Genomic DNA, 24,083 nt, shown 5'->3' with positions numbered 1-24,083 from the left:
CTTTCCACTCAATTTAGTGTCATCAGCAAACTTGGATATGTTACACTCGGTCTCCTCTTCCAAATCAATTTTATTCATATCATGAACAGTTGCAGGCCCAACACTGACCCCTGTGACACCCCACTCACCACTGATCTCCAAACAGAGAAACACCCATTTATCCCAGATCTCTGCTTGCTGTTGGTTAACCAGTTCCCTATCCATGCTAGTACATTCCCCACAGCCCCATGCATTCTTATCTTATGGATGAGTCTTTTATGTGGCACTTTATCGAACACCTTCTGGAAATCCAAGTATACAACATCCACCTGTTCCCGTCCATCCACCGTGCTTGTTACGTCCTCAAAGAACTCCACTACGTTTGTCAAACACGACCTTCCCTTCCTGAATCCATGCTGTATCTGCCTGACGGAACCCTTTCCATTCAGATGTCTCACTATTTCTTCTTTAATGATAGCCTCCAGCATCTCCCCTATTACAGATGTTAAGCGAACTGGCCGAGAGTTACCTGCCTTTTGCCTACACACCCCTTTTTAAACAGAAGTGTGACATCCGCTGTGTTCCAGTCCACTGGGACCTGCCAGGAGTCAAGTGAATTTTGGTAAATTACCACTAACATATCTACTATAACTTCCTCCATTTCTTTCAGCACCCTGGAATGCATTCCATCGGGACCAGGGGATTTATCTACCTTGAGACCCTCAAGTTTGCTCAACACTACCCCTTTAGTGATAACAATTGAATTGAAGTCCTCACCTCCCATCATTTCTTTAACATCATTCTTTGGCATGTTAGATACATCTTCCAGCGTGAAGACTGATACAAAATACTTATTCAAGGTCTAGCCATTTCAGCATTACCCATTCTCATCCTGCAAGGGACTTATGTCCACTTTAGCCACCCCTTTCTGTTTTATATTTTCATAAAAACCTTTCCTGCGTGTTTTTTTTTATATTCTGTGCTATGTTGCATTCATAATCTAGCTTTCCTTTCTTTATTACTTGCATTGTGGCTCTTTGTTGCTTTTTAACGTTTTCCCAATCTTCCTGTTTTCCATTACTCTTGGCTACTTTGTCAGCCTGAGCTTTTAATCAGATGCCTCCCTTTATTTCTTCGGCTATCCAAGGCTGGCTCTTCCTACCTTTGCTATCCTTGTTTTTGACTGGATTATGCTTTCCTTGAGCACTGTGAAAATCTCTTTGAAAGTCCTCCACTGATCCTCACCATTCCACCATATAACCTTTGTTCCTGGTCAAACTTAGCCAACTCTTTCCTCATCCCATTATAGTCTCCCTTGTTTAAGCATAACACCGTGGTTTCAGACGATACTATTTCACTCTCCATTTGTATCTGAAATTCGACCATATTGTGATCACTCTTTCCGAGAGTCACTAACCATCAGAATCCTTCTGATTGGGGTTCACAATTAAGCGGCAATTATCAGGACCCGATGGCCCATAGTCAGGAACCCCATCATTGTCATCATCATCATCACACTCATCGCCCAACCCGTCATTGTCAGAGTCCAACTGAGAGCTGTTAGGAGTTTCTGGACAATTGTCTTTGGAGTCCTGATGCCCATCGCCATCACTACAACCCAAACCCAACAAAAAATAGTCATCATTTCACCATAATATACACAAGTAGTGTCAACAGCTCACCATCTCTCTCTGTCTCTCACTCACACACACACACAGAGTCAATAACTCATCATTACACATACACACACGCACACACGGCCAATATCTTACCATTACATACACACACATGGTCAATATCTCACCATTACATACACACACACACACACACACACATGCACACACTCAATATCTCTATAGAACCCTGTTAGACCACACTTGGAAAATTGTGTTCAGTTCTGGTCACCTCATTATAGGAAGGATGTGGAAGCTTTAGAGAGGTACAGAGGAGAGTTACCAGGATACTGCCTGGACTGGAGGGCATGTCTTATGAAGAAGGTTGAGGGAGCTAGGGCATTTCTCATTGAAGCAAATAAGTACAAGATATAGGTGTGCAAGATGGAAGGAGGCATAGACAGAGTGGATGGCCAGAGACTTTTTCCCAGGGCAGGAATATCTATCAGGAGGGTTAAGGTAATTGAGGAAGGTTTAAGGGAGATGTCAGAGGTCGGTTCTTTACACAGAGAGTGGTGGGTGTGTGGAATGCACTGCCATCAGGGTAATAAAGTCAGATACATTAGGGACATTTAAGCAACTTTTAGATGGGCCTGGAATGGAGAGGAAGTCGTACGAGGATAGGTTGAGAGTTCTCGGCCTTTTCTCGTTGGAACGGCGAAGGATGAGGGGTGACTTGATAGAGGTTTATAAGATGATCAGAGGAATAGATAGAGTAGACAGTCAGAAACTTTTTCCCTGGGTACAAGAGAGTGTTACAAGGGGACATAAATTTAAGGTGAAGGGTGGAAGGTATAGGGGAGATGTCAGGGGTGGGTTCTTTACCCAGAGAGTGGTGGGGGCATGGAATGCGCTGCCCGTGGGTGTGGTAGAGTCGGAATCATTGGCGACCTTTAAGCGGCATTTGGATAGGTACATGGATGGGTACTTAATCTAGGTTAGAAGTTCGGCACAACATCGTGGGCCGAAGGGCCTGTTCTGTGCTGTATTGTTCTATGTTCTATGTTCTATGGGCACATGACAAATAGTATAATGAAGGAAATGCAGATTAGTTTGATCTTAAGAGTACGATAAGAGGTCAACACAACATTGAGGGCTGAAGAGCCTATATTATTTTATGTACTACCTCACCATTACATACACACAGACACAGACAATAATATCTTAGCATTACACAGACACACATACACAGACACAGACACACACATGGTCAATATCTCACCATTACTTACAGACACATATACTCAATATCTCCATAACATACACAAACAATGATCACTATCTCACCATGACACACAATCACCAATACAGAATTGGTTGTTTCCCCATTTTCCAGTTGGCATCCCATGACAATGGGCTTCCACAGGGGTCAGTGCTGACATCGCAAATGTTTACAATAAATATTAATGACTTGGAGAAAGGAAGTGAATACACTATAACCAAATTTGCAGACAACAGTAAAATAGGTGGCAAGGAAGGTTGCAAGAGGGATAAAAACAATTTACAGAGCGATCGTGGGAGATTATTAAGTGGGCAAGACATTGGGAAATGGAATATAATGTGAGAAAATGCAAAGCTGTTATTGTGGAAGGGAGAACAAAAGAACAGGATATTATTTAAATGGATAAAAAACTGTAGAAAGCTGTAATATACAGGGACTTGGTGGTACATGTGCATGAAACACAGGAAGCCGTAACACAAGGGCAGCAGTATTCAGGAAGGCGAATGGAATGTTGATCCTTATTTCAAGGGGGGTTGGAGTATACAGGTAGGAAAGTCTGACTGCAACTGTACAAGGTGAGATCACATCTCGAGGACTGTGAGCTGTCTTGATCTCCTTACTTAAGGAAAGATATTTCATTAGAAGTTGTTCAGAGAAGGGTCTCTCGGACGATTCCTGTTATGGAAGGATTGTCTTATGAGCAAAGATTGGAACACTACTTGTCGGAGTTTAGAAGAATGAGAGGTGATCTCATTGAAAGATATCAGATTCTTTAGGGGCTTGACAGGGTCAATGCTGAGAGGGAGAGTCTAGGCTCAGAGGACACAGTCTCAGAATAAACGGGTGCCAATTTAAGATCGAGATGAGAAGGAATTTCTTCTATCAGTGGATTGAATATCTTTGGAACTCATTGCCACAAAGAACTATAGGAGCACAGTTTTTCAGTATATTTAAGATGGAGGGCTTTTGCCCGAAACGTCTACTCACCTGCTCCTCAGATGCTGCCTGACCTGCTGTGCTTTTCCAGCACCACACTCTCAACACACAAACAGCAGTCAACAACTCATAACATGCACACAAAATGGCCAATGTTCATTATAGTGAAAAAATAAGTCAACATTCATTATGACGTACACAAAATGGATATGTATGCAAAAAAACAAGATATGGTCAGAGTAAAACAGATAATGATGGGAACAGAAATGGCGCCTGAATTGGAATTGCAGGAATGGTAGACAACAGATAACAGAAAAACAATGCTCAGAAGAGGGAAGAATGGATCAGTGGAGGTGTACAAGGAACAGGAATCATGTCATGATGGTGGGTTGGAGAAGTGGAAGGATGAGAACAAGAGCAGACACCGGCAGGAAGCATGTGGGAGGTCGTGTAGGTGCAGTGGAAGATGTTAGGATGAATAGTCATTAGGCCAGAAACTTAAAAGGTATTAATCAGAAAACTTTCTCCCTCCTCAACTACATCTGCTGCATGTGTACAGGGGCTGTAGATATTGGAGGAGGTTTCCTAATGAGATGTTCATTACGTGTATGCAACTTATTGTCTACATTAAATCCTGTGCAAGTGCATAATTGATAATCTTCTACCTAAGATTTTTGCTTCTATTAGGTAGAGACTATCAGCAGCACGTTCCACAAAAACAGGCATTACAATTAGGCTTCATCCTGAACTCTTTGATGACACAGACCAATGGATTTTGCAGAATGGATCACGAGACAAATGATCAGAAAATTGTTACTAATACTATTGGTACTATTGAAAATGGAATCATATTAAACTGCACAGCTAGGTAGTGTGTGTGTGTGTGTGTGCACTAGAGAGAGAGAGAGAGAGAGAGGTGTGTGAGTGAGTGAATGAGTGACAGAGAGAGAGAGAGACAGAGACCATAAACTGGGAGTATGTGCAGTTTAAAAGACAGTGACATACCTGTCTTGATTATTATCACAAGCATCGCCAACAAGATCATCATCTGCATCAGTCTATAGACAGAAAACAAAATTAGACAAATTCATTTAGAATGCAACTCACCCGTAACATTACAACAAACACATGAATACCTAACTTCAAACGCAAGTCTCCCCTAACCTCACACCAAACGCAGGCCTCCCCCAAGCACATTCCTAATGCAGGCCTCCCCTAACCCCACTCCTAACGCAGGCCTCCCCTAACCGCACTCCTAACACAGGCCTCCCCTAACCTCACACCAAACGCAGGCCTCCCCTAACCTCACACCAAACGCAGGCCTCCCCTAACCTCACACCAAACGCAGGCCTCCCCTAACCTCACACCAAACGCAGGTCTCCCCTAACCTCACACCAAACGCAGGCCTCCCCTAACCTCACACCAAACGCAGGTCTCCCCTAAGCTCTCACCAAACGCAGGTCTCCCCTAAGCTCTCACCAAACGCAGGTCTCCCCTAAGCTCTCACCAAACGCAGGTCTCCCCTAAGCTCTCACCAAACGCAGGTCTCCCCTAAGCTCTCACCAAACACAATCCACATGATTTACATGAAGCACAATCCCCTCAAACAAAATATGTCATTAGCAGAGTTTATTTCCACAGACAATCCATGTACAGTCATCTATGAGCTTCACTGTCTAATTGTGACCTTGAAATCCACCTCCAGCATTCCGATCTGGATCAATGGCTGCAATCAATAGCAGAACCACCATGAGATGGATTATTTCAACACAGCCTACAGATTAGGACAAGATTGTTTTATGACGGGTGAGTTGCTATCATCCTTTCAGATCGATAGTTTGTTTAAGGGATGTATGCAACTCGGGTGTTACAGTAAACATTGATGACTTTAATCTACAAAAAGAGTTGATAAACCACATCGGCAGTAATTCTGTGGTGGATGAATTCATGGAGTGTGTACAAGATAGATTTTTAGACCAAAACATTGAGGAACCAACGAGGGAATAGAATTAGAATCCCTACAGCGTGGCCCACCAAGTCCACACCGACCCTCCGAAGAGTAGCCACCCAGACTCATTACCCTACATTTTCCCCTGACTAATGCACCTAACCTTCACATGCCTGAACACTATGGGCAATTTAGCCTCGCCAATTCACCTGACCTGCACAGCTTTGGATTGTGGGAGGAAACTACAGCACCAGAAGGAAACCCACGCAGACACGGGGAGAATATGCAAACTCCACCCAGACAGTCACCCCTGGGTGGGATTGAACCCAGGTCCCTGGCACTGTGAGGCAGCAGTGCTAACCACTGAGCCACCATGCCACCCAGATTTGGATTTGTGCAATGAGAACACATTAATTAACAATCTTTGTGGAGGTCTTTGAGGGAAATGTGATCATAACATGGGAGAATTCTTCACTTGAATAGAATGTGAAATAGTCCAATCTGAAACTTGGCCTTCAATCTAAATAAAGGTAACTACAAAGAATGAAGGATGAGTTAGCTTCAATAAACTGAGTAATTTCACTGGAGAGCATGACAATGGTTAATATTTAAGGAACAAATGCATACATTGCAACAGCTATAGATTCCTTTCAGGTGGAAGAACATAACATGAAACCATGACTAACAAAAGAAATTAAGGTTAGTATTAGGTGCTGAGGGTTCATATAAAGTTATTAGAAAATGTAGCAAGCTTGAGGACTGGGAAAAGTTTTGAATTCAGCAAAGGTGGACAAATGATTGATTAAGAGGGGAAAAAATAGAATTAGGAGTAAATTGAAAAGGACCATAAAAGCAGAGTGTAAAAGAAAAAGGTCAGTGAAAATAAATGTAGGTCCCTTACAGTCTGAACTGGGAAAATTGATAATGGAGTTAAGGAAATGGCAAAAGCAATTAAACAACTACTTTAATTCAGTCTACTGAGAAGTCACAAATAACTTCACTGAAGTACGAGGAAAACAAGGATCTATTTGGATAAAAGAACTGAAGGAACTTCCTAGCAGTCAAAAAAGGCAGTGGAGAAATGACTGAGCCTGAAAACTGAGCACTTCCCAGAGTCTGAGAAACCCATCCCAGTGTATTAAAGGAGGTGGCCATGGAAATAATGGATGTGTTGGGTTGTCAGCTTCAAAATTTTGTAGATTATGGAAAAGAATAGAGGTTAGAAATGCAACCCTCACTGTTTAAAAAAGGAGGGAGAGAGAACATCAGGAATTCCAGAAGCCTGACATCAATTGTCGGGAAAATTCTCAAGCCTACTACAAAGGATAGGATAAAATAATGTTTAGGAAATACCAATGGGATTACACAAAGTCAACATGGGTTCATGAAAGGCAAATGGTGTTTGACAAACTTACTGGAGATTTGCAAGGCTATAACGAGTGGTAAATATAGAGAGAACCAGTGGGTGTCGTATGCTTGGATTTTCAGAAAGCTTTTGATAAAGTCCTACTTTAGAGGCTTCCGTGTCAAATTAAAGCACATAGGATTGAGGGGAATATACTGTCATGGACTGAGAACAGGAAGCAGAGGGTCAGAATAAATGGGTCTTTTTCAGCGCGGATGGTGGAAACAAGTGTTGTACTGCTGGGACAAGTGCTTCCCCCAGCTACTCACAATATTTATCCATCTGGATGAGGGAATGCAGTGTAATATTGCCAAGTTTGCAGATGACACTAAACTAGGTATGAGTGGCTTCAAGGTGACTTAGTCAGATTGAGTGAATGGGCAGATGTGAGGGATGCCATCGACGTCCCTGCCGATTACACTTGCAGGAAGTGCACCCATCTCCAGCTCCTCCAAGACGGTGTTAGGGAACTGGAGCTGGAGTTGGATGAACTTCGGATCATTCGGGAGGCAGAGGGGGTCATAGATCAGAGTTATAGGGAGGTAGTAACTCCAAAGATGGCAGATAGATGGGTGACAGTGAGGGGGACTGGGAGGAAGCAGCCAGTGCAGGGACCCCCTGCGGCCGTTCCCCTCAAGAACAAGTATACCGTTTTGGATACTTGTGGGGGGGATGACTTACCAGGGGTAAGTAACGGGGCTCAGGTCTCTGGCACGGAGCCTGTCCCCGTTACTCAGAAGGGAAGGGTGAAGAAGAGCAGAGCAGTAGTAATTGGGGACTCGATAGTTCGTGGCACAGATAGGCGGTTTTGTGGGAACGAGAGAGACTCACGTTTGGTATGTTGCCTCCCAGGTGCAAGGGTACGTGATGTCTCTGATCGTGTTTTCCGGGTCCTGGAGGGGGAGGGGGAGCAGCCCGAAGTCGTGGTCCATATTGGCACCAACGACATAGGTAGGAGGAGTGCCGAGGATGTTAGACAGGCTTTCAGGGAGCTAGGTTGGAAGCTCAGAGTTAGAACGAACAGAGTTGTTGTCTCTGGTTTGTTACCGGTGCCACGTGATAGAGATTCGAGGAATAGGGAAAGAGAACACTTAAATGCGTGGCTACAGGGATGGTGCAGGAGGGAGGGATTCCGGTATTTGGATAACTGGGGTTCTTTCTGGGGAAGGTGGGACCTCTATAAACAGGATGGTCTACACCTGAACCTGAGGGGCACCAGTATCCTTGGGGGGAGGTTTGCTAGTGCTCTTGGGGGGGTTTACACTAACTCTGCAGGGGCATGGGAACCCAGATTGTAGCTTCAGGGTGCAGGGCCTGGAGTGTAGGGAGGTTAGGAACATGGCATCAATTTCCAAGGAGGGTGTCTGTAAACAGGAAAGTGGCTTGAAGTGTGTATACTTCAATGCAAGAAGTATACGAAATAAGGTAGGTGAACTTGCAGCGTGGGTTGGTACCTGGGACTTCAATGTTGTGGCTATTACGGAGACATGGCTAGAACAGGGACAGGATTGGCTGTTGCAGGTTCCAGGATTTAAATGTTTTAGTAGGGTCAGAGGTGGGGGTAAAAGAGGGGGAGGTGTGGCATTGCTTGTCAAAGATAGTATTACAGTGGTGGAAAGGACGATGGATGAGGACTTGCCATCTGAGGTAGTTTGGGCTGAGGTTAGGAATAGGAAAGGTGAGGTCACCCTGTTAGGAGTCTTTTACAGGCCTCCTAATAGTCCTAGAATCATTGAAGAAAGGATAGGGAAGGTGATTCAGGAGATGAGTGACAGTAATAGGGTGGTTGTTATGGGGGACTTTAACTTTCCTGATATTGATTGGGAAAGCTATAGCTCAAGTTCGTTAGATGGGTCAGTGTTTGTTCAATGTGTGCAGGAGAGTTTCCTGACACAATATGTAGACAGGCCAACAAGAGGTGAGGCCATACTGGATTTGGTTCTGGGTAACGAACCAGGCCAGGTGTTAGAATTAGAGGTAGGTGAGCACTTTGGGGATAGTGACCATAATTCGGTGATTTTTACTCTCGTGATGGAGAGGGATAAGTGTGTACTACAGGGCAAGAGTTATAGCTGGGGTCAGGGAAATTACGATGCGGTGAGGCATGACTTAGGATGTGTGGCTTGGAAAAGTAGACTCCAAGGCAAGAGTGTAAATGATATGTGGAGCTTGTTCAAGGAGCAACTATTGAGTGTCCTTGATAATTATGTACCTGTCAGGCAGGGAGGAAAGGGTCGTGCGAGGGAGCCGTGGTTTAATAAGGAATTGGAATCCCTTGTTAAATGGAAGAGGGCGGCCTATCTCAAGATGAGACGTGAAGGTTCAATTGGGGCGATTGAGAGTTATAGGGTAGCCAGGAAGGACCTGAAGAGAGAGCTAAGAGCAGCAAGGAGGGGACATGAAAGGTCCTTAGTCGGTAGGATTAGGGAAAACCCTAAGGCTTTCTATAGGTATGTTAGGAATAAAAGAATGACTAGGGTAGGAATAGGTCCAGTCAAGGATAGTAGTGGGAAGTTGCATGTGGAGGCGGAAGAGATTGGGGAGACACTGAATGAATACTTTTCTTCAGTATTTACTCAGGAACAGGGCATTGTCGTCGATGTGAATACTGAGTCACAAATAAGTAGAATGGATGGCTTTGAGGTATGTAGAGAAGAGGTGTTGGAAATCCTGGAAAAGGTGAAAATAGATAAGTCCCCTGGGCCTGATGGCATTTATCCTAGGATTCTCTGGGAAGCAAGGGAGGAGATTGCAGAGCCATTGGCCTTGATTTTTATGTCCTCTTTGTCTACTGGAGTAGTGCCAGAAGACTGGAGGATAGCAAATGTGGTTCCCTTGTTCAAAAAGGGGAGTAGGGATAACCCTAGTAACTATAGGCCGGTGAGTCTCACTTCTGTTGTGGGCAAAGTCTTAGAGAGAATTGTAAGGGATAGGATTTATGCACATCTGGATAGGAATAATGTGATCAAGGATAGTCAGCATGGTTTTGTGAAGGGCAGGTCGTGCCTCACAAACCTTATTGAATTCTTTGAAAAGGTGACGAAGGAGGTTGATGAGGGGAAAGCGGTAGATGTGGTATATATGGATTTTAGTAAGGCGTTTGATAAGGTTCCCCATGGTAGGCTACTGCAGAAAATACGGAGATATGGCATTGAGGGTGAGTTGGAGGTTTGGATTAGGAATTGGCTGGATGGAAGAAGACAGAGGGTAGTAGTTGATGGCAAAGTTTCTTCATGGAGTGCCGTCACTAGCGGTGTTCCGCAAGGATCTGTTTTGGGACCATTGCTGTTTGTCATTTTTATAAATGACCTGGAAGAGGGGTTAGAAGGTTGGGTGAGCAAGTTTGCGGATGATACGAAAGTCGGAGGAGTTGTTGACAGTGAGGAAGGATGTGGCAGGTTACAGCAGGATATAGAGAAGCTGCAGAGCTGGGCAGAAAGGTGGCAAATGGAATTCAATGTAGCTAAGTGTGAGGTGATTCACTTTGGGAAGAATAACAAAAAGATGGGGTACTGGGCTAATGGTCGGATACTTGGTAGTGTGGATGAGCAGAGGGATCTTGGTGTCCATGTACACAGATCTCTGAAAGTTGCCACCCAGGTAAATAGTGCAGTGAGGAAGGCATATGGCGTACTGGCTTTTATTGGTAGAGGAATTGAGTTCCGGAGTCCTGAGGTCATGATGCAGTTGTATAAGACTCTGGTGCGGCCGCATCTGGAATATTGTGTGCAGTTTTGGTCGCCATACTATAGGAAGGATGTGGAGGCACTGGAACGGGTGCAGAGGAGGTTTACCAGGATGTTGCCTGGTATGGAAGGAAGATCGTATGAGGAAAGACTGAGACACTTGGGGCTGTTTTCATTAGAGAAACGAAGGTTTAGGGGTGACTTGATTGAGGTGTACAAGATGATTAGGGGGTTAGATAGGGTTGACAGTGTGAACCTTTTCCCGCGTATGGAGTCGGGTATTACAAGGGGGCATAGCTTTAAATTAAGGGGGGGTAGATATAGGACTGAAGTTAGGGGTAGGTTCTTCACTCAGCGAGTCGTAAGTTCATGGAATGCCCTGCCAGTAGCAGTGGTGGACTCTCCCTCTTTATGGGCATTTAAGCGGGCATTGGATAGGTATATGGAGGATAGTGGGTTAGTATAGGTTAGGTGGGCTTGGATCGGCGCAACATCGAGGGCCAAAGGGCCTGTACTGCGCTGTATTCTTCTATGTTCTATGTACGGCAGAAGCAGTTTAATGTGGGTAAATGTGAAGTTAATGGCAGATTATTATTTAAATGGTGATATATTGGAAAAGGTTAATATACAAAGGGACCTGGATGTCCTTGTACATCAGTCACTGAAAGTAATCATGCAGGTCCAGTCAATAGTTAGGATGAAAAGTTGCAGAAGCAAAGAATTCTAACTGCAGTTGTACAGGGCCTTGGTGAGAGCACAGCTGGAGGAGTGTGTGCAACCAGGTCTCCTTACCCAATAAAAGGTACACTTACTCGAGAAGGAGGGCAGCCAAGGTTCACCCGATTGATTCCTGGGTTGACAGGTTTGTCATATGCGGAGAGATTGGGTCGACTGGGTCTGTATTCATCAGCATTTTGAAGAATGAGGAGGGATCTCACTGAAATATATACAATTCTGACGGAGCTACTCAGACTGGTTGCAGGGAGAATGCTTCCCCCATCAGAGGGTCCAGAAGAAAGTGTGAACCTGTGGAATTTTCTACCACAGAAGGTTCTGGAGGACAAATCATTAAATGTATTAGATTTCTAACAGATAGATTTCTAGAGGCTAAAAGAATCAAGGATTATGGGGATGAGTTGGAGTATGGTGATAAAGTAGATTAGTCATGATCATGTTGAATGGTGAAGTGGGCCTACTCCTGCTCCTATTCTGGAACATCTCCTTAAATGTCGGCTGCTGCTGCTTCTCTATTGATGTATCTCCTAGTTTAGTATTCAGTTCACTTCAGCTTTCAGGCCCACATAGTTGCCCTTATTTAAGTTTTAAGTACCAGTCTTAGACCCACTCTTCTCCCTTTCAAACTAGATGTAAAATTCAATCGTACTCTGGTCACTGCTGCATAGACATTTTTACTCTGAAGTCATTCATTATTATTTTTGATGTTTCTGGAACCAAAAAGGATTTAACAGACATCACAAGTTTCATCCACTCGGGTTTAAAAAAAAAGATGCGATTGGGAGGAGCTAACTAAATAGTCATATTGTGCCTTCACTTTGTACCTCAGTGATTTTTCTTTGCATTAACAATATTCATCTACTACAAACCGACCGACTCCCACAGCTACCTGGACTACACCTCCTCCCATCCTGCCCCCTGTAAAAACGCCATCCCATTCTCCCAATTCCTTCGACTCCGCCGCATCTGCTCCCAGGAGGACCAGTTCCAAAAACGTACAACACAGATGGCCTCCTTCTTCAAGGACCGCAATTTCCCCCCCGACGTGGTCGACGATGCCCTCACCGCATCTCTTCCACTTCCCGCTCCTCCACCCTTGAACCCCGCCCCTCCAACCGCCACCAGGACAGAACCCCACTGGTCCTCACCTACCACCCCACCAATCTCCATGTACAGCGCATCATCCGCCGTCATTTCCGCTACCTCCAAACGGACCCCACCACCAAGGATATATTTCCCTCCCCTCCCCTATCAGCATTCCGTAAAGACCACTCCCTCCGTGACTCCCTCGTCAGATCCACACCCCCCACCAACCCAACCTCCACTCCCGGCACCTTCCCTTGCAACCGCAGGAGGTGCAAGACTTGCACCCACACCTCCCCACTCTCCTCCCTCCAAGGCCCCAAAGGAAACTTCCATATCCACCACAGATTCACCTGCACCTCCACACATATCATCTATTGCATCCTCTGCACCCGATGTGGCCTCCTCTATATTGGGGAGACAGGCCGGCTACTTGCGGAGCGTTTCAGAGAACACCTCTGGGACACCCGGACCAACCAACCCAACCACCCTGTAGCTCACCATTTCAATTCCCCCTCCCACTCCACCAAGGATATGCAGGTCTTTGGACTCCTCCATCGTCAGACCACAACAAAACGACGGTTGGAGGAAGAACGCCTCATCTTTCGGCTAGGAACCCTCCAACCACAAGGGATGAACTCGGATTTCACCAGTTTCCTCATTTCCCCTCCCCCCACCCTGTCTCAGTCAAATCCATCGAATTCAGCACCGCCTTCCTAACCTGAGATCTTCTTCCCGACCTCTCCGCCCCCACCCCAGTCTGACCTATCACCCTCACCTTGACCTCTTTCCACCTATCACATTTCCGACGCCCCTCCCCCAAGTCCCTCCTCCCTACCTTTTGTCTTAGCCTGCTGGACAAACTTTCCTCATTCCTGAAGAAGGGCTTATGCCCGAAACGTCGATTCTCCTGTTCCCTGGATGCTGACTGACCTGCTGCGCTTCTCCAGCAACACATTTCCATTTCTGATCTCCAGCATCTGCAGACCTCACTTTCTCCTTAACAATACTCAGATGAAGTAGCAAAGTGAACTTGACTCTTCAGTTGAACCTGATGCCTCATGTACCTTTAGATGTAATATAGCTAGCTGTCCAGTAGAACACAGAACATAGAACATAGAAAAGTACAGCACAGAACAGGCCCTTTGGCCCACCATGTTGTGCCGAGATTTAATCCTAATGTAAAATATAATAACTTAACCTACGCACCCCTCAACTCACTGCTATCCATGTGCATGTCCAGAAGTCGCTTAAATGTCCCTAATGACTCTGCTTCCACCACCACAGCTGGCAATGCATTCCATGCATTCACTACTCTCTGCGTAAAGAACCTACCTCTGACATCTCCTTTATACCTTCCTCCTAATATCTTCAAACTATGACTCCTCGTACCAGTCAATCCTGCCCTGAGGAAAAGTCTCTGGCTATTGACTCTGTCTATTCCTCTCATTATCTTGTACCAGTAAGATGGAATGAACCTTTTAATCGTTTGTCAAGATTGATCCTGCTCTCTGCCTCAGATACTGAGACAAACTTCCCTTCATGATCCTTGTAGCCTGGGCTAATACCAGCAAGAGGGATTGACGCCTGTAAATCTATCCAAGGCATTCCAGATGGGTCCAGTGGGATCCAACACTATTAAAAAGTGTGTATATAGAAGAAACAAATCCAAGCAAGGAGTAACAAAGAGGATTGATGAGGGCAGAGCGGTGGACATGATCTACGTGAACTTAAGTAAGGCATTCAACAAGGTTCCCCATGGAAGACTGGTTAGCAAGGTTAGATCTCACGGAATACAGGGAGAGCTAGCCATTTGGATACAGAACTGATTCAAAGGTAGAAGACAGAGGGTGGAGGTGGAGGGTTGTTTTTCAGATTGGAGACTGTGACCAGTGGAGTGCCACAAGGATCGGTGCTGGGTCCACTACTTTTTGTCATTTACATAAATGATTTGGATGCAAGCATAAGAGGTACAATTAGCAAGTTTGCAGATGACACCAAAATTGGAGGTGTAGTGGACAGCGAAGAGGGTTACCTCAGATTACAACAGGATCTGGACCAGATGGGCCAATGGGCTGAGAAGTGGCAGATGAAGTTTATTTAGATAAATGAGGTGCTACATTTTGGGAAAGCAAATCAGAGCAGGACTGATACACTTAATGGTAAGGTCCTAAGGAGTGTTACTGAACAAAGAGACCTTGGAGTGCAGGTTCATAGCTCCTTGATAGTGGAGTCGCAGGTAGATTGGATAGTGAAGAAGGCATTTGGTATGCTTTCCTTTATTGGTCAGAGTACTGAGTACAGGAGTTGGGAGGTCATGTTGCGGTTGTACAGGACATTTGTTAGGCCACTGTTGGAATATTGTGTGCAATTCTGGTCTCCTTCCTATTGGAAGGATGTTGTGAAAATTGAAAGGGTTCAGAAAAGATTTATAAGGATGTTGCCAGGGTTGGAGCATTTGAGCGAGAGGGAGAGGCTGAACAGGCTGGGGCTGTTTCCCTGGAGCGTCGGAAGCTGAGGGGTGACCTTATAGAGGTTTATAAAATCATGAGGGGCATGGATAGGATAAATAAACAAAGTCTCTTCCCTGGCATGGGGGAGTCCAGAACTAGAGGGCATAGGTTTAGGGTGAGAGGGGAAAGACATAAAACGGACCTAAGGGGCAACATTTTCACGCAGAGGGTGGTACGTGTATGGAATGAGCTGCCAGAGGAAGTGGTGGAGGCTGGTACAATTACAGCATTTAAAAGGCACCTGGATGGGTATATGAATAGGAAGGGTTTAGAGGGATATGGGTCAACTGCTGGCAAATGGGACTAGATTGTGTTGGGATATCTGGTTGGCAGGGACGAGTTCGACCGAAGGGTCTGTTGCCATGCTGTACATCTCTGACTGTAGACTGGAGTAGACCAGCAAGAGGTGACTGGAATCGCACTGAAAAGTACAGACACCGATCACTGAGTAGAATCTGGGTTCTGCTGCAGATATTTTGTTGTTTACATTAAAGAGTAGAAGGTGTTGGACAGTACCTGTGTGGGATTACTCATCTCAGGACAGCTGTCACATGCATCTCCGACTCCATCTCCATCCCTGTCTGTCTGGAGAGGATTTGGAACTCCAGCACAATTGTCCAAAAGATTAGGAATACCTGGAAACAAAATAAAACCATAAGTAGAGAAGGTTTATTGGCAGTTCCCTGAAGGATTCAGGTCACAGAATCTCAGGTTTTATGCTTCGAGGTGAGCTGTGGTGTGCGGGGTGTGGGGGAGGAGGTGGGGGTGGGGGTAGTTGTGGTGGTGGTGCAGGCACACACCCATAGGGACCTTGAGAAAGAGCTCTCTCAGAGCAATAGGAGGCAGAGGGCTGGGGATGGGCGGGGAATGTGTGGTACAGATACTTCAGGATCTATGGCAGAAGAATTAGCATGGGGAGGAAAAAGGGTGGTTACAGTTACATGGGTATTGGGGCAGAATTACCCGGCATTTGACAGGTAGGAATTCTCGGATTTTGGGACATAGCATTCTTGGGCTGGGGGCAGGGGTGAAGGTTGCACAGAGTTTCAGAGTGGAGGGGGAGTGGAGAGAGTGCTTGAGGGTTTGGAGAGGGAAGAATGCCCCTGGGCATTGGGGTAAGGTTGGGGGACGGGGAAGGGGAAGTAGTGCTTTAGGGCTTTGGGAGTGAGCGGGGCTACGGTTTCCTTGGGCTCGAGGTGTAAAGCTTCCTGAGGTTTTGAGAAGTGGACTTTCCATGAACAAACATTTGGAGAAACGTAAAGGATCAGGTGCGGCTGTGATATGGAAGGTGTATTGCTGTAAAATACCGTCTCCGTCAATGTCATTATCACAGGCATCTCCCTCTCCATTGTTATCTGTGTCCTTTTGGTTGTTGTTGGGAACATTGGGACAATTGTCACACGCATCTCCAAATGAATCTGCATCAGAGTTCTGCTGATCCTTGTTATGGACCAGCCTGCAGTTATCCTGTGGAAGGAAAGGAGAGGGTTTAACTTCAGACTTTTCCCTGGACAGAAGATCCTATGGCACTAAGAGGAGATATAGTGAGTGTGTGAGTGTGTGTGTGTGGGGTGTCCTGGAGTGAATGGAGTGCCACCATTAATCTGGTAATAGCCAAGTTGAGTTGTGAAGCTTAACTTGTTGACTTGAAGGGCCTTATTTTGGTTGCTCCATGCAGTAAAGTTTAAATCATTGTTTCAGTACTTGATTATCTGAGCTTTCTTAATAAATAGCTGAATTAAGGGTAACTTGTGGCGGTGAGTTTATCCATAACACCCTAACAAAACAGGAATAGCTGCAGAAACTCTGCAAGTCTGGCAACATCGCTGGAGAGAAAGCAAAGTCAACTTCTGCTTTTGCCTAGTGACTCTGCTGTTTCATTCCCATTTCCATTTGGATTTCTGGATCAAACCTATAGTGTCCCTGCACCAAGCCATTATTCACACAAACCAAATGCTTAAACATTTTACTTTTCATGATTAGAGGGGAAGCTGTGAGCTATTACGCCTCTAAATCTTTCTGAAGTATTTTGTTGCATGCACTGCAACAACTGACCAAGCCTCAATGGATAATGTCTTCTAAACCCACTTCCATCTAGAAGGACAAAGGCAGCAGATACAGGGGAACAACATCACCTCCAAGTTCCCCTCCAAGCCCCTCACCATCCTGACTTGGAAATATCTCGCCGTTCCTTCAGTGTCACTGGGTCAAAATTCAGGAACTGGGGTCTACCTACAGCACATGGACTGCAGCAGTTCAAGAAGGCAGCTCACCACCACCTTCTCAAGGGCAACTAGGGACGGTGAATAAATGCTGGTCAACCAGTGATACCCAAACCACATGGGTGAATTAAAATAAAACTGCATGTTGTCACATGTGGAGTGGTACTAATGACACCTTCCTGATGAAGAGCTTATGCTCGAAACATCGACTCTCCTGCTCCTCAGATGCTGCCTGACCTGCTGTGCTTTTCCAGCACTCCACGTATTGACTCTGATCTCCAGCATCTACAGTGCTCAGTTCCTCCTAGTGCACTCCTCGAATATCAGTCAGATTGAGAAGGCTCTGGGATCTGCTGGAGGCCAAGCTAACCTGAGATACTGCCCAACTCCAGATCCCCCCGACACCCTTCCCCTCCTCTGCCCTTAGAAGACAAGGATGAGATCAGGTTCAGGTGACCAGGAGCTGCAACCACTGGACTCGTTCCCATACTTTGGAACGGCCTTCTCTTCCCCTGCACACACACACTGCCAGGGACATTGGTACAAACCTCGACATTCTTAATGCCATCTCCATCTGCGTCATTGTCACACTGATCTCCAACACGGTCATTATCAGCATCCTCCTGACCTGAATTCGGGGTATACCGGCAATTATCCTGAGTGAGGTGACAGAAAGACACTTAAAAGGAAGTGAACAACATATCAAGAACAGTTCTCCAAATATACAAATCATAAGGAAACTTTCAAAATCCATGGACCACAAAATGAAAATTTCACAGGAACGCATCATTTTCCAAGTCCAGGTGAATGACCTGGCCCAGTCGGTTGTGTACCTGCCTCTTAAACAGAAGGTTCTTGTTGAAGCCTCAATACATGGATGACACTGGGAGTACTGGGGGTGTCAGAGGGTAGTATTGAAGAAGGACTGTATTCCCAAACGGACTGGGCTGAGTGAATACCACAAAGTCTGAGGGTCAATACTGAACAGCTGTTGCAGGCATTGCCTTTTGATTTTTGAGCAAAAGATGTGTACTTTGTCACATAGTGGGAGCATCTCCTAATGCTATTCAGAGGTGGTGGGAGCACTGCTGGCTCACTACCTAACATGTTGTTAAGAAAGCATATGGTGTTTTGGCTTTCATTAACAGGGGGATCGAGTTTAAGAGGCGTGAAATTTTGTTATGGCTCTTCAAGTCCCGGGTGAGACCACACTTGGAATATTGCATCCAGTTCTGGTCGCCCTACTATAGGAAAGATACAGAGGCTTTGGAGAGGTGCAAAGAAGGTTTACCAGGATGCTGCCAGCCCTGGAGGGCTTGTCTTATGAAGAAAGGTTGAATAAGCTCAGACTTCTCTCTCTGGAAAGAATGAGGAAGAGAGGAGACCTGATCGAGGTGTAACAAAATAATAAGAGGAATAGAGTCAATAGCCAGAGACTTTTCCCCAGGGCAGGATTGACTGGTACGAGAAGTCATAGTTTGAAGATATTAGGAGGAAGGTATAAAGGAGACATCAGAGGTAGGTTCTTTATGCAGAGAGTTGTGAATGCATGGAATGCGTTGCCAGCGGTGGTGGTGGGAGCAGAGTCATTAGGGACATTTAAGCGACTGCTGGACATACACATAGATAGCAGTGAGTTGAGGGGTGTGTAGGTTAAGTTACTATATTTTACATTAGGATTAAACCTCGGCACAACATGGTGGGCCAAAGGGCCTGTTCTGTGCTGTACTTTTCTATGGTCTATGTTCTATCTCTCAACCATCGGCAGTCCAGTATTTGCTCTTTCATTTTTAGCTATAAAAGTGATGACACATTGATAAAAGAAAACGTCTTGATGATCCTGCGAACACTCACCTTCTTACAGTGACGATGATTGTCAATGCAGGGCAGGTCCTGGTCCGGATAGCCATCGATATCTGTGTCTGTTCCACACACATATCCATTTCCAGCCCAGCCAACTCTGCACTAAGGACAGACATCACAACAAGAAATGTACACACAATTCCAGGATACTTCCCCTGCCCCAGTACCACAGCCCCTTCTCTCCTGGACATAGCAGATAGAAGTCTGCAATGAAGGAGGACTGCATGATAATCCAAAATAGCCAACATACACATCTCACAACCTTCAGCCAGCGCTGCTGCTGACAGGTCACAAAGACAGGCAGATATGTGAAGCTCAAAGCTGAACGTGACAGTACAGGATCACCCACCTCACTACCGGACTGCAAATGTAACAAGACTCGACAATCAGAATGTCAGTATCGAATGGGGATCAGAGGGGGACAACACTGAACTTCAGTAAAACTGTCAGAGAGTGAGGGGGACAACATTGACAGGCAGTGAGATTATCAGAGTGAGGGGGACGATACTGTCAGACAGTGAGACTGTCAGAGAGTGAGGGGGATGATACTGTGAGACAGTGAGACTGTCAGAGAGTGAGGGGGATGATACTGTCAGACTGTGAGACTGTCAGGAGAGTGAGGGGGATGATACTGTGAGACAGTGAGACTGTCAGAGAGTGAGGGGGATGATACTGTCAGACAGTGAGACTGTCAGAGTGAGGGGGATGATACAGTGAGACTGTCAGAGAGTGAGGGGGATGATACTGTCAGACTGTGAGACTGTCAGAGAGTGAGGGGGACGATACTGTCAGACAGTGAGACTGTCAGAGAGTGAGGGGGACGATACTGTCAGACAGTGAGACTGTCAGAGAGTGAAGGGGACGATACTGTCAGACAGCGAGACTGTCAGAGAGTGAGGGGGACGATACTGTCAGACAGTGAGACTGTCAGAGAGTGAAGGGGACGATACTGTCAGACAGTGAGACTGTCAGAGAGTGAGGGGGACGATACTGTCAGACAGTGAGACTGTCAGACAGTGAGGGAGATGATACTGTCAGAGAGTGAGACTGTCAGAGTGAGACTGTCAGGGAGTGAGGGGGATGATACTGTCAGAAAGTGAGACCGTCAGACAGTGAGGGGGATGATACTGTCAGACAGTGAGACTGTCAGAGAGTGAGGGGGACGATACTGTCAGAGAGTGAAAATCACACAACACCAGGTTATAGACCAACAGGTTTAATTGGAAGCACACTAGCTTTCGGAGCGACACTCCTTCATCAGGTGATCACTATCACCTACTGAAGGACCGTCGCTCCAAAAGCTAGTGTGCTTCCAATTAAACCTGTTGGACTATAACCTGGTGTTGTGTGATTTTTAACTTTGTACACCCCAGTCCAACACCGGCATCTCCAAATCATATCAGAGAGTGAGACTGTCAGAGAGTGATGGGGATGATACTGTCCGAGAGTGAGACTGTCAGGGAGTGATGGGGACGATACTGTCTGGCAGTGCGACTGTCAGAGTGATGGAGACGATACTGTTTGAGAATGCAACTGTCAGACTGTGAGGGGTCAACACTGTCAGACAGTGAGACTCACAGACAGTGAGACTGTCAGATACTGAGCAGGACAACACTGTCAGACAGTCTCACTGTCTGACAGTGAGATGGTCAGAGAGATGGGAAAATGAGGCCACATTGCTGACTGAGAGGAAATAACCATTGAATATTTCAGACTCAGTTTGTCCAATGACAAATCATTTTCTTTGTAGATGTTGCTGTTGGACATAAGATAATTACTCACAATCTTCTAATCTTCTTCCTCCCTCCCTGAAACCTTGGCTGGCCAGATTTAAAAGCAGGAGATTGTGCGGAAACACTGAGACTTACATGGCAGGACACCTCTCCGTTGCGTTCGATGGAACACTGTGCGTTGACATCACATGGATTGACTACGGCACTGCTGCATGACGTCTGGTGAACACAGCCAACTGTCTGGTTTCCAACAAACCCCCTCCGGCATGGACCACATTTAAACGAACCCTGCACAAGAAACAGTTAATTCACCGGCAGGTACACAAAAGGGTTCCTGAATATTCATCACCGATTACCAAGCTTCAGCTGATGCAGTTGGAAAGGAAGGGGCTGTCTGAAAGCCAGCGTTTCATGTTAGAGCTAATGCTAACTCCCTGAAATGTGGGTGATATTGAAATGCTCAGGATTCTCTCCCACAGGTATCAAAATGTTCACAGTCCCCTTGTTGAGTTAATGCCAATATTTTTACACACAAGGACATATTCAAACAAATGTTTGAGGACTGGAGGAGGCCACTCAGCCCCAGGAGCCTGTCCCACCATTCTATAGGATCAGGACTGATCTGAAGGTAGCCTCAGCCCATGTTCCTTTAATTCTCTGATCAGTAAAGAATCAAACTTAAAACTTTTCAGTGTACTCACCTGCACTAACTCTCTCTGCAGAAGAGAACTCCACGGTCACACAAACTGCAACAGAATATTTTCGTGCTCATCTCTATCTTAAATGAGAGACACCAACCTCTTGTGAAATTGTATCATCTAGTTTTAGTCTCTCAGACAAGGGGAGACATCGACACTGAAACACAGCAGGTTCTGAGGAATTTTGACAATCACCACCCATTCTCGAAAACTCCAGTGGGTGCCTGACCTGCTGCGCTTTTCCAGCAACACATTTTCTGCTCTGATCTCCAGCATCTGCAGTCCTCACTTTCTCCTATGTTGTTTAGAAATACATTTTCCTCTTAGCCAGTTCATCAGGATTAAGAATGACATGCTTTCACTCTGATTCGGTTAATTCTATACTTTTGATCAGTCACAAAACAGGGTCTCTTGTGAGCCAGTGGGAATTGTTTTTTAACCTATTCAAGGTTGACTTCTAAAGTGTTTTTGTTGTCCTCCAGGAGTCTCCTGTCGTGACCAAGTCCCAAACAAAACACTCGCTTCTGGAGTTTGATGAAAGTGAGGTCTGCAGATGCTGGAGATCAGAGTCGAGACTGTGGTGCTGGAAAAGCACAGCAGGTCAGGCAGCATCCGAGGAGCAGGAGAGTCGACGATTCGGGCATAATGTGGCTGATTCCTGATGAAGGGCTAATGCCTGTTCCCCAATATCCTTTGATTTACTGCCTAACCAGAATCTATTCATCTCTGCCTTACAAATATTCAACAACCCCCACTGCCACTGATCTTGGAGGCAGAAAGGTTGGAGAACAATCTGAGGGGAAACACCTCATGTGTGCTAAATGGGTAATTTTAAACGAGGGCCCCTTCATTTGGGATTTCCCCACAACAGGAAACAGGCTTTGCTACTGCATATAATTCTTTCCAATGTTCCCAATTCCAATGTTGGGAATTCATTCTGAGGGATAAGAGTTGATTTGGAATCATTTTCCAGTGAATGTCATGCAACAGCAGTCACCAGTTGTTCAACCTCCTTCCTTTAATGTTGAACTGCACAATCCAAGTGTTGAATCAGGTGAAAGTAGTAGCCAGTGAGTAATAGTCAGCCTGTCCACTGAGCCACTGGATACCCTCCACAGCAACAGGAGGGTACCAGCCCCAGGATTCCTGCCACTCACCATTGTATTTGTGCAGAGGGAGTTTATTATGCAGCCACCATTATTCCCATCATTGCATTCATCGATGTCTGAGCAAACCTGAAAAAAACAAGACAGCATCTACCAGAAATTATTACATCACAGCCAGAGCTTTGGACAAAACAACGGAGTCCTTTATGCAGAAGTGTTATTTTGAAATCATTCAGAGGCTGACAGACTGAGTGAACAGGAGAAGGACAACTGCTCCTGTTCTGCTTCGATGGGTTTTCAGAAAATCAAAAAGGATCATGAATGTAAAACTGCCTCTTTCCTGGCCCCAGGTGGACAGCAGGAAACAATGCAAGTGAAGCTGCAATCCTCACAGTTCAGACCGTTTGACAGATGGCTCTTTAACAAGTGGGAATGCCTACAGTATTAATCATAGCAGGATCTCCAGGCAGCTGTGGAGAATCCAGCTCCTCAGGATGGGACTGGGAATTCCAAGCATCTATGTGAAACCAATTGTCCGACATTAAATCCTGGTTATGTCTTTTTGCTGTATCCTTGCTGTATCTTTGAAACCAGAGTCTCGGACATGTCCCACTAGTCAGAAAAAATGTCATCGTTAATTTGTCCAAACTCATATTTAAACATCAAATGGCAAATTCAGTTCAGTTTGAAAGTCAGTGTGTGCATTCACTGTGTAACAAAGTCTAGATCATTAGTTTATACAAACCCAACTGAGTATAATTTAGTTTGTAGCTTGTAGTTTGTGTTAAGTTGAAATATACAGTTTAAATTCTGTAGCTAGACTTAAGCAGGCTTTTATTTTTCCAAGGCAAACTCCAAGAAATGAAGAATAATTTTTTGCGTATTTCTGTAACCATGATGAGACACAGCTTTCGAATTACTACATTTTTGTGCATTGCTGATGGATCTTTATTTACATTAGATTGCTTTCCAACCCAGTTAAGAAAAATAATCGGGCCTCAGTGTTTTCCAGGGATTTCAGGAACTTGTTTTTAAAAATAAGAGGAACACCGTAGCTAGACAGAGGGACTTTTAAAATGTTACTTTGAATTTGAAGTTGTCCTGAGACGTTATTGGATAAACATGATCGTATGAACCGATGCTCTTGAGAAGGGAAGGATATAGTGAGTGAGATTGCCTTAGATTGAAGTGTTAATGTTAGTCTCAGACCAGGAATGTTGGGATAAACCCCAAAAACATTACTTATAGAGTCATAGAGATGTACAGCATGGAAACAGACCC

General features: G+C 45.3%; 1 protein-coding gene across 1 annotated transcript in view; it reads right to left on the bottom strand.

Annotated features, from left to right (window-relative positions):
• Positions 1-24,083, bottom strand: part of thbs3a (thrombospondin 3a) — an 89,264-nt gene that overhangs the window by 13,842 nt on the left and 51,339 nt on the right. Inside the window, exons 10-17 of the mRNA XM_087985175.1 lie at positions 22,854-22,931; positions 21,134-21,286; positions 19,257-19,367; positions 17,951-18,058; positions 16,488-16,647; positions 15,697-15,815; positions 4,816-4,868; positions 1,397-1,590 (exon numbers count right to left, since the gene is read on the bottom strand). Of these exons, the coding sequence (XP_087841301.1) occupies positions 1,397-1,590; positions 4,816-4,868; positions 15,697-15,815; positions 16,488-16,647; positions 17,951-18,058; positions 19,257-19,367; positions 21,134-21,286; positions 22,854-22,931 (976 nt within the window). The remainder of the gene's footprint in view (positions 1-1,396; positions 1,591-4,815; positions 4,869-15,696; positions 15,816-16,487; positions 16,648-17,950; positions 18,059-19,256; positions 19,368-21,133; positions 21,287-22,853; positions 22,932-24,083) is intronic.

Source organism: Chiloscyllium plagiosum, unplaced genomic scaffold (genome assembly GCF_037043375.1).
Source record: "Chiloscyllium plagiosum isolate Xiang-an unplaced genomic scaffold, Cpla_swu_hap1 HiC_scaffold_50, whole genome shotgun sequence".
NCBI lineage: Eukaryota > Metazoa > Chordata > Chondrichthyes > Orectolobiformes > Hemiscylliidae > Chiloscyllium > Chiloscyllium plagiosum.
Note: the sequence above shows the minus strand (reverse complement) of the source record. Positions and strands in the feature narration are given on the sequence as shown.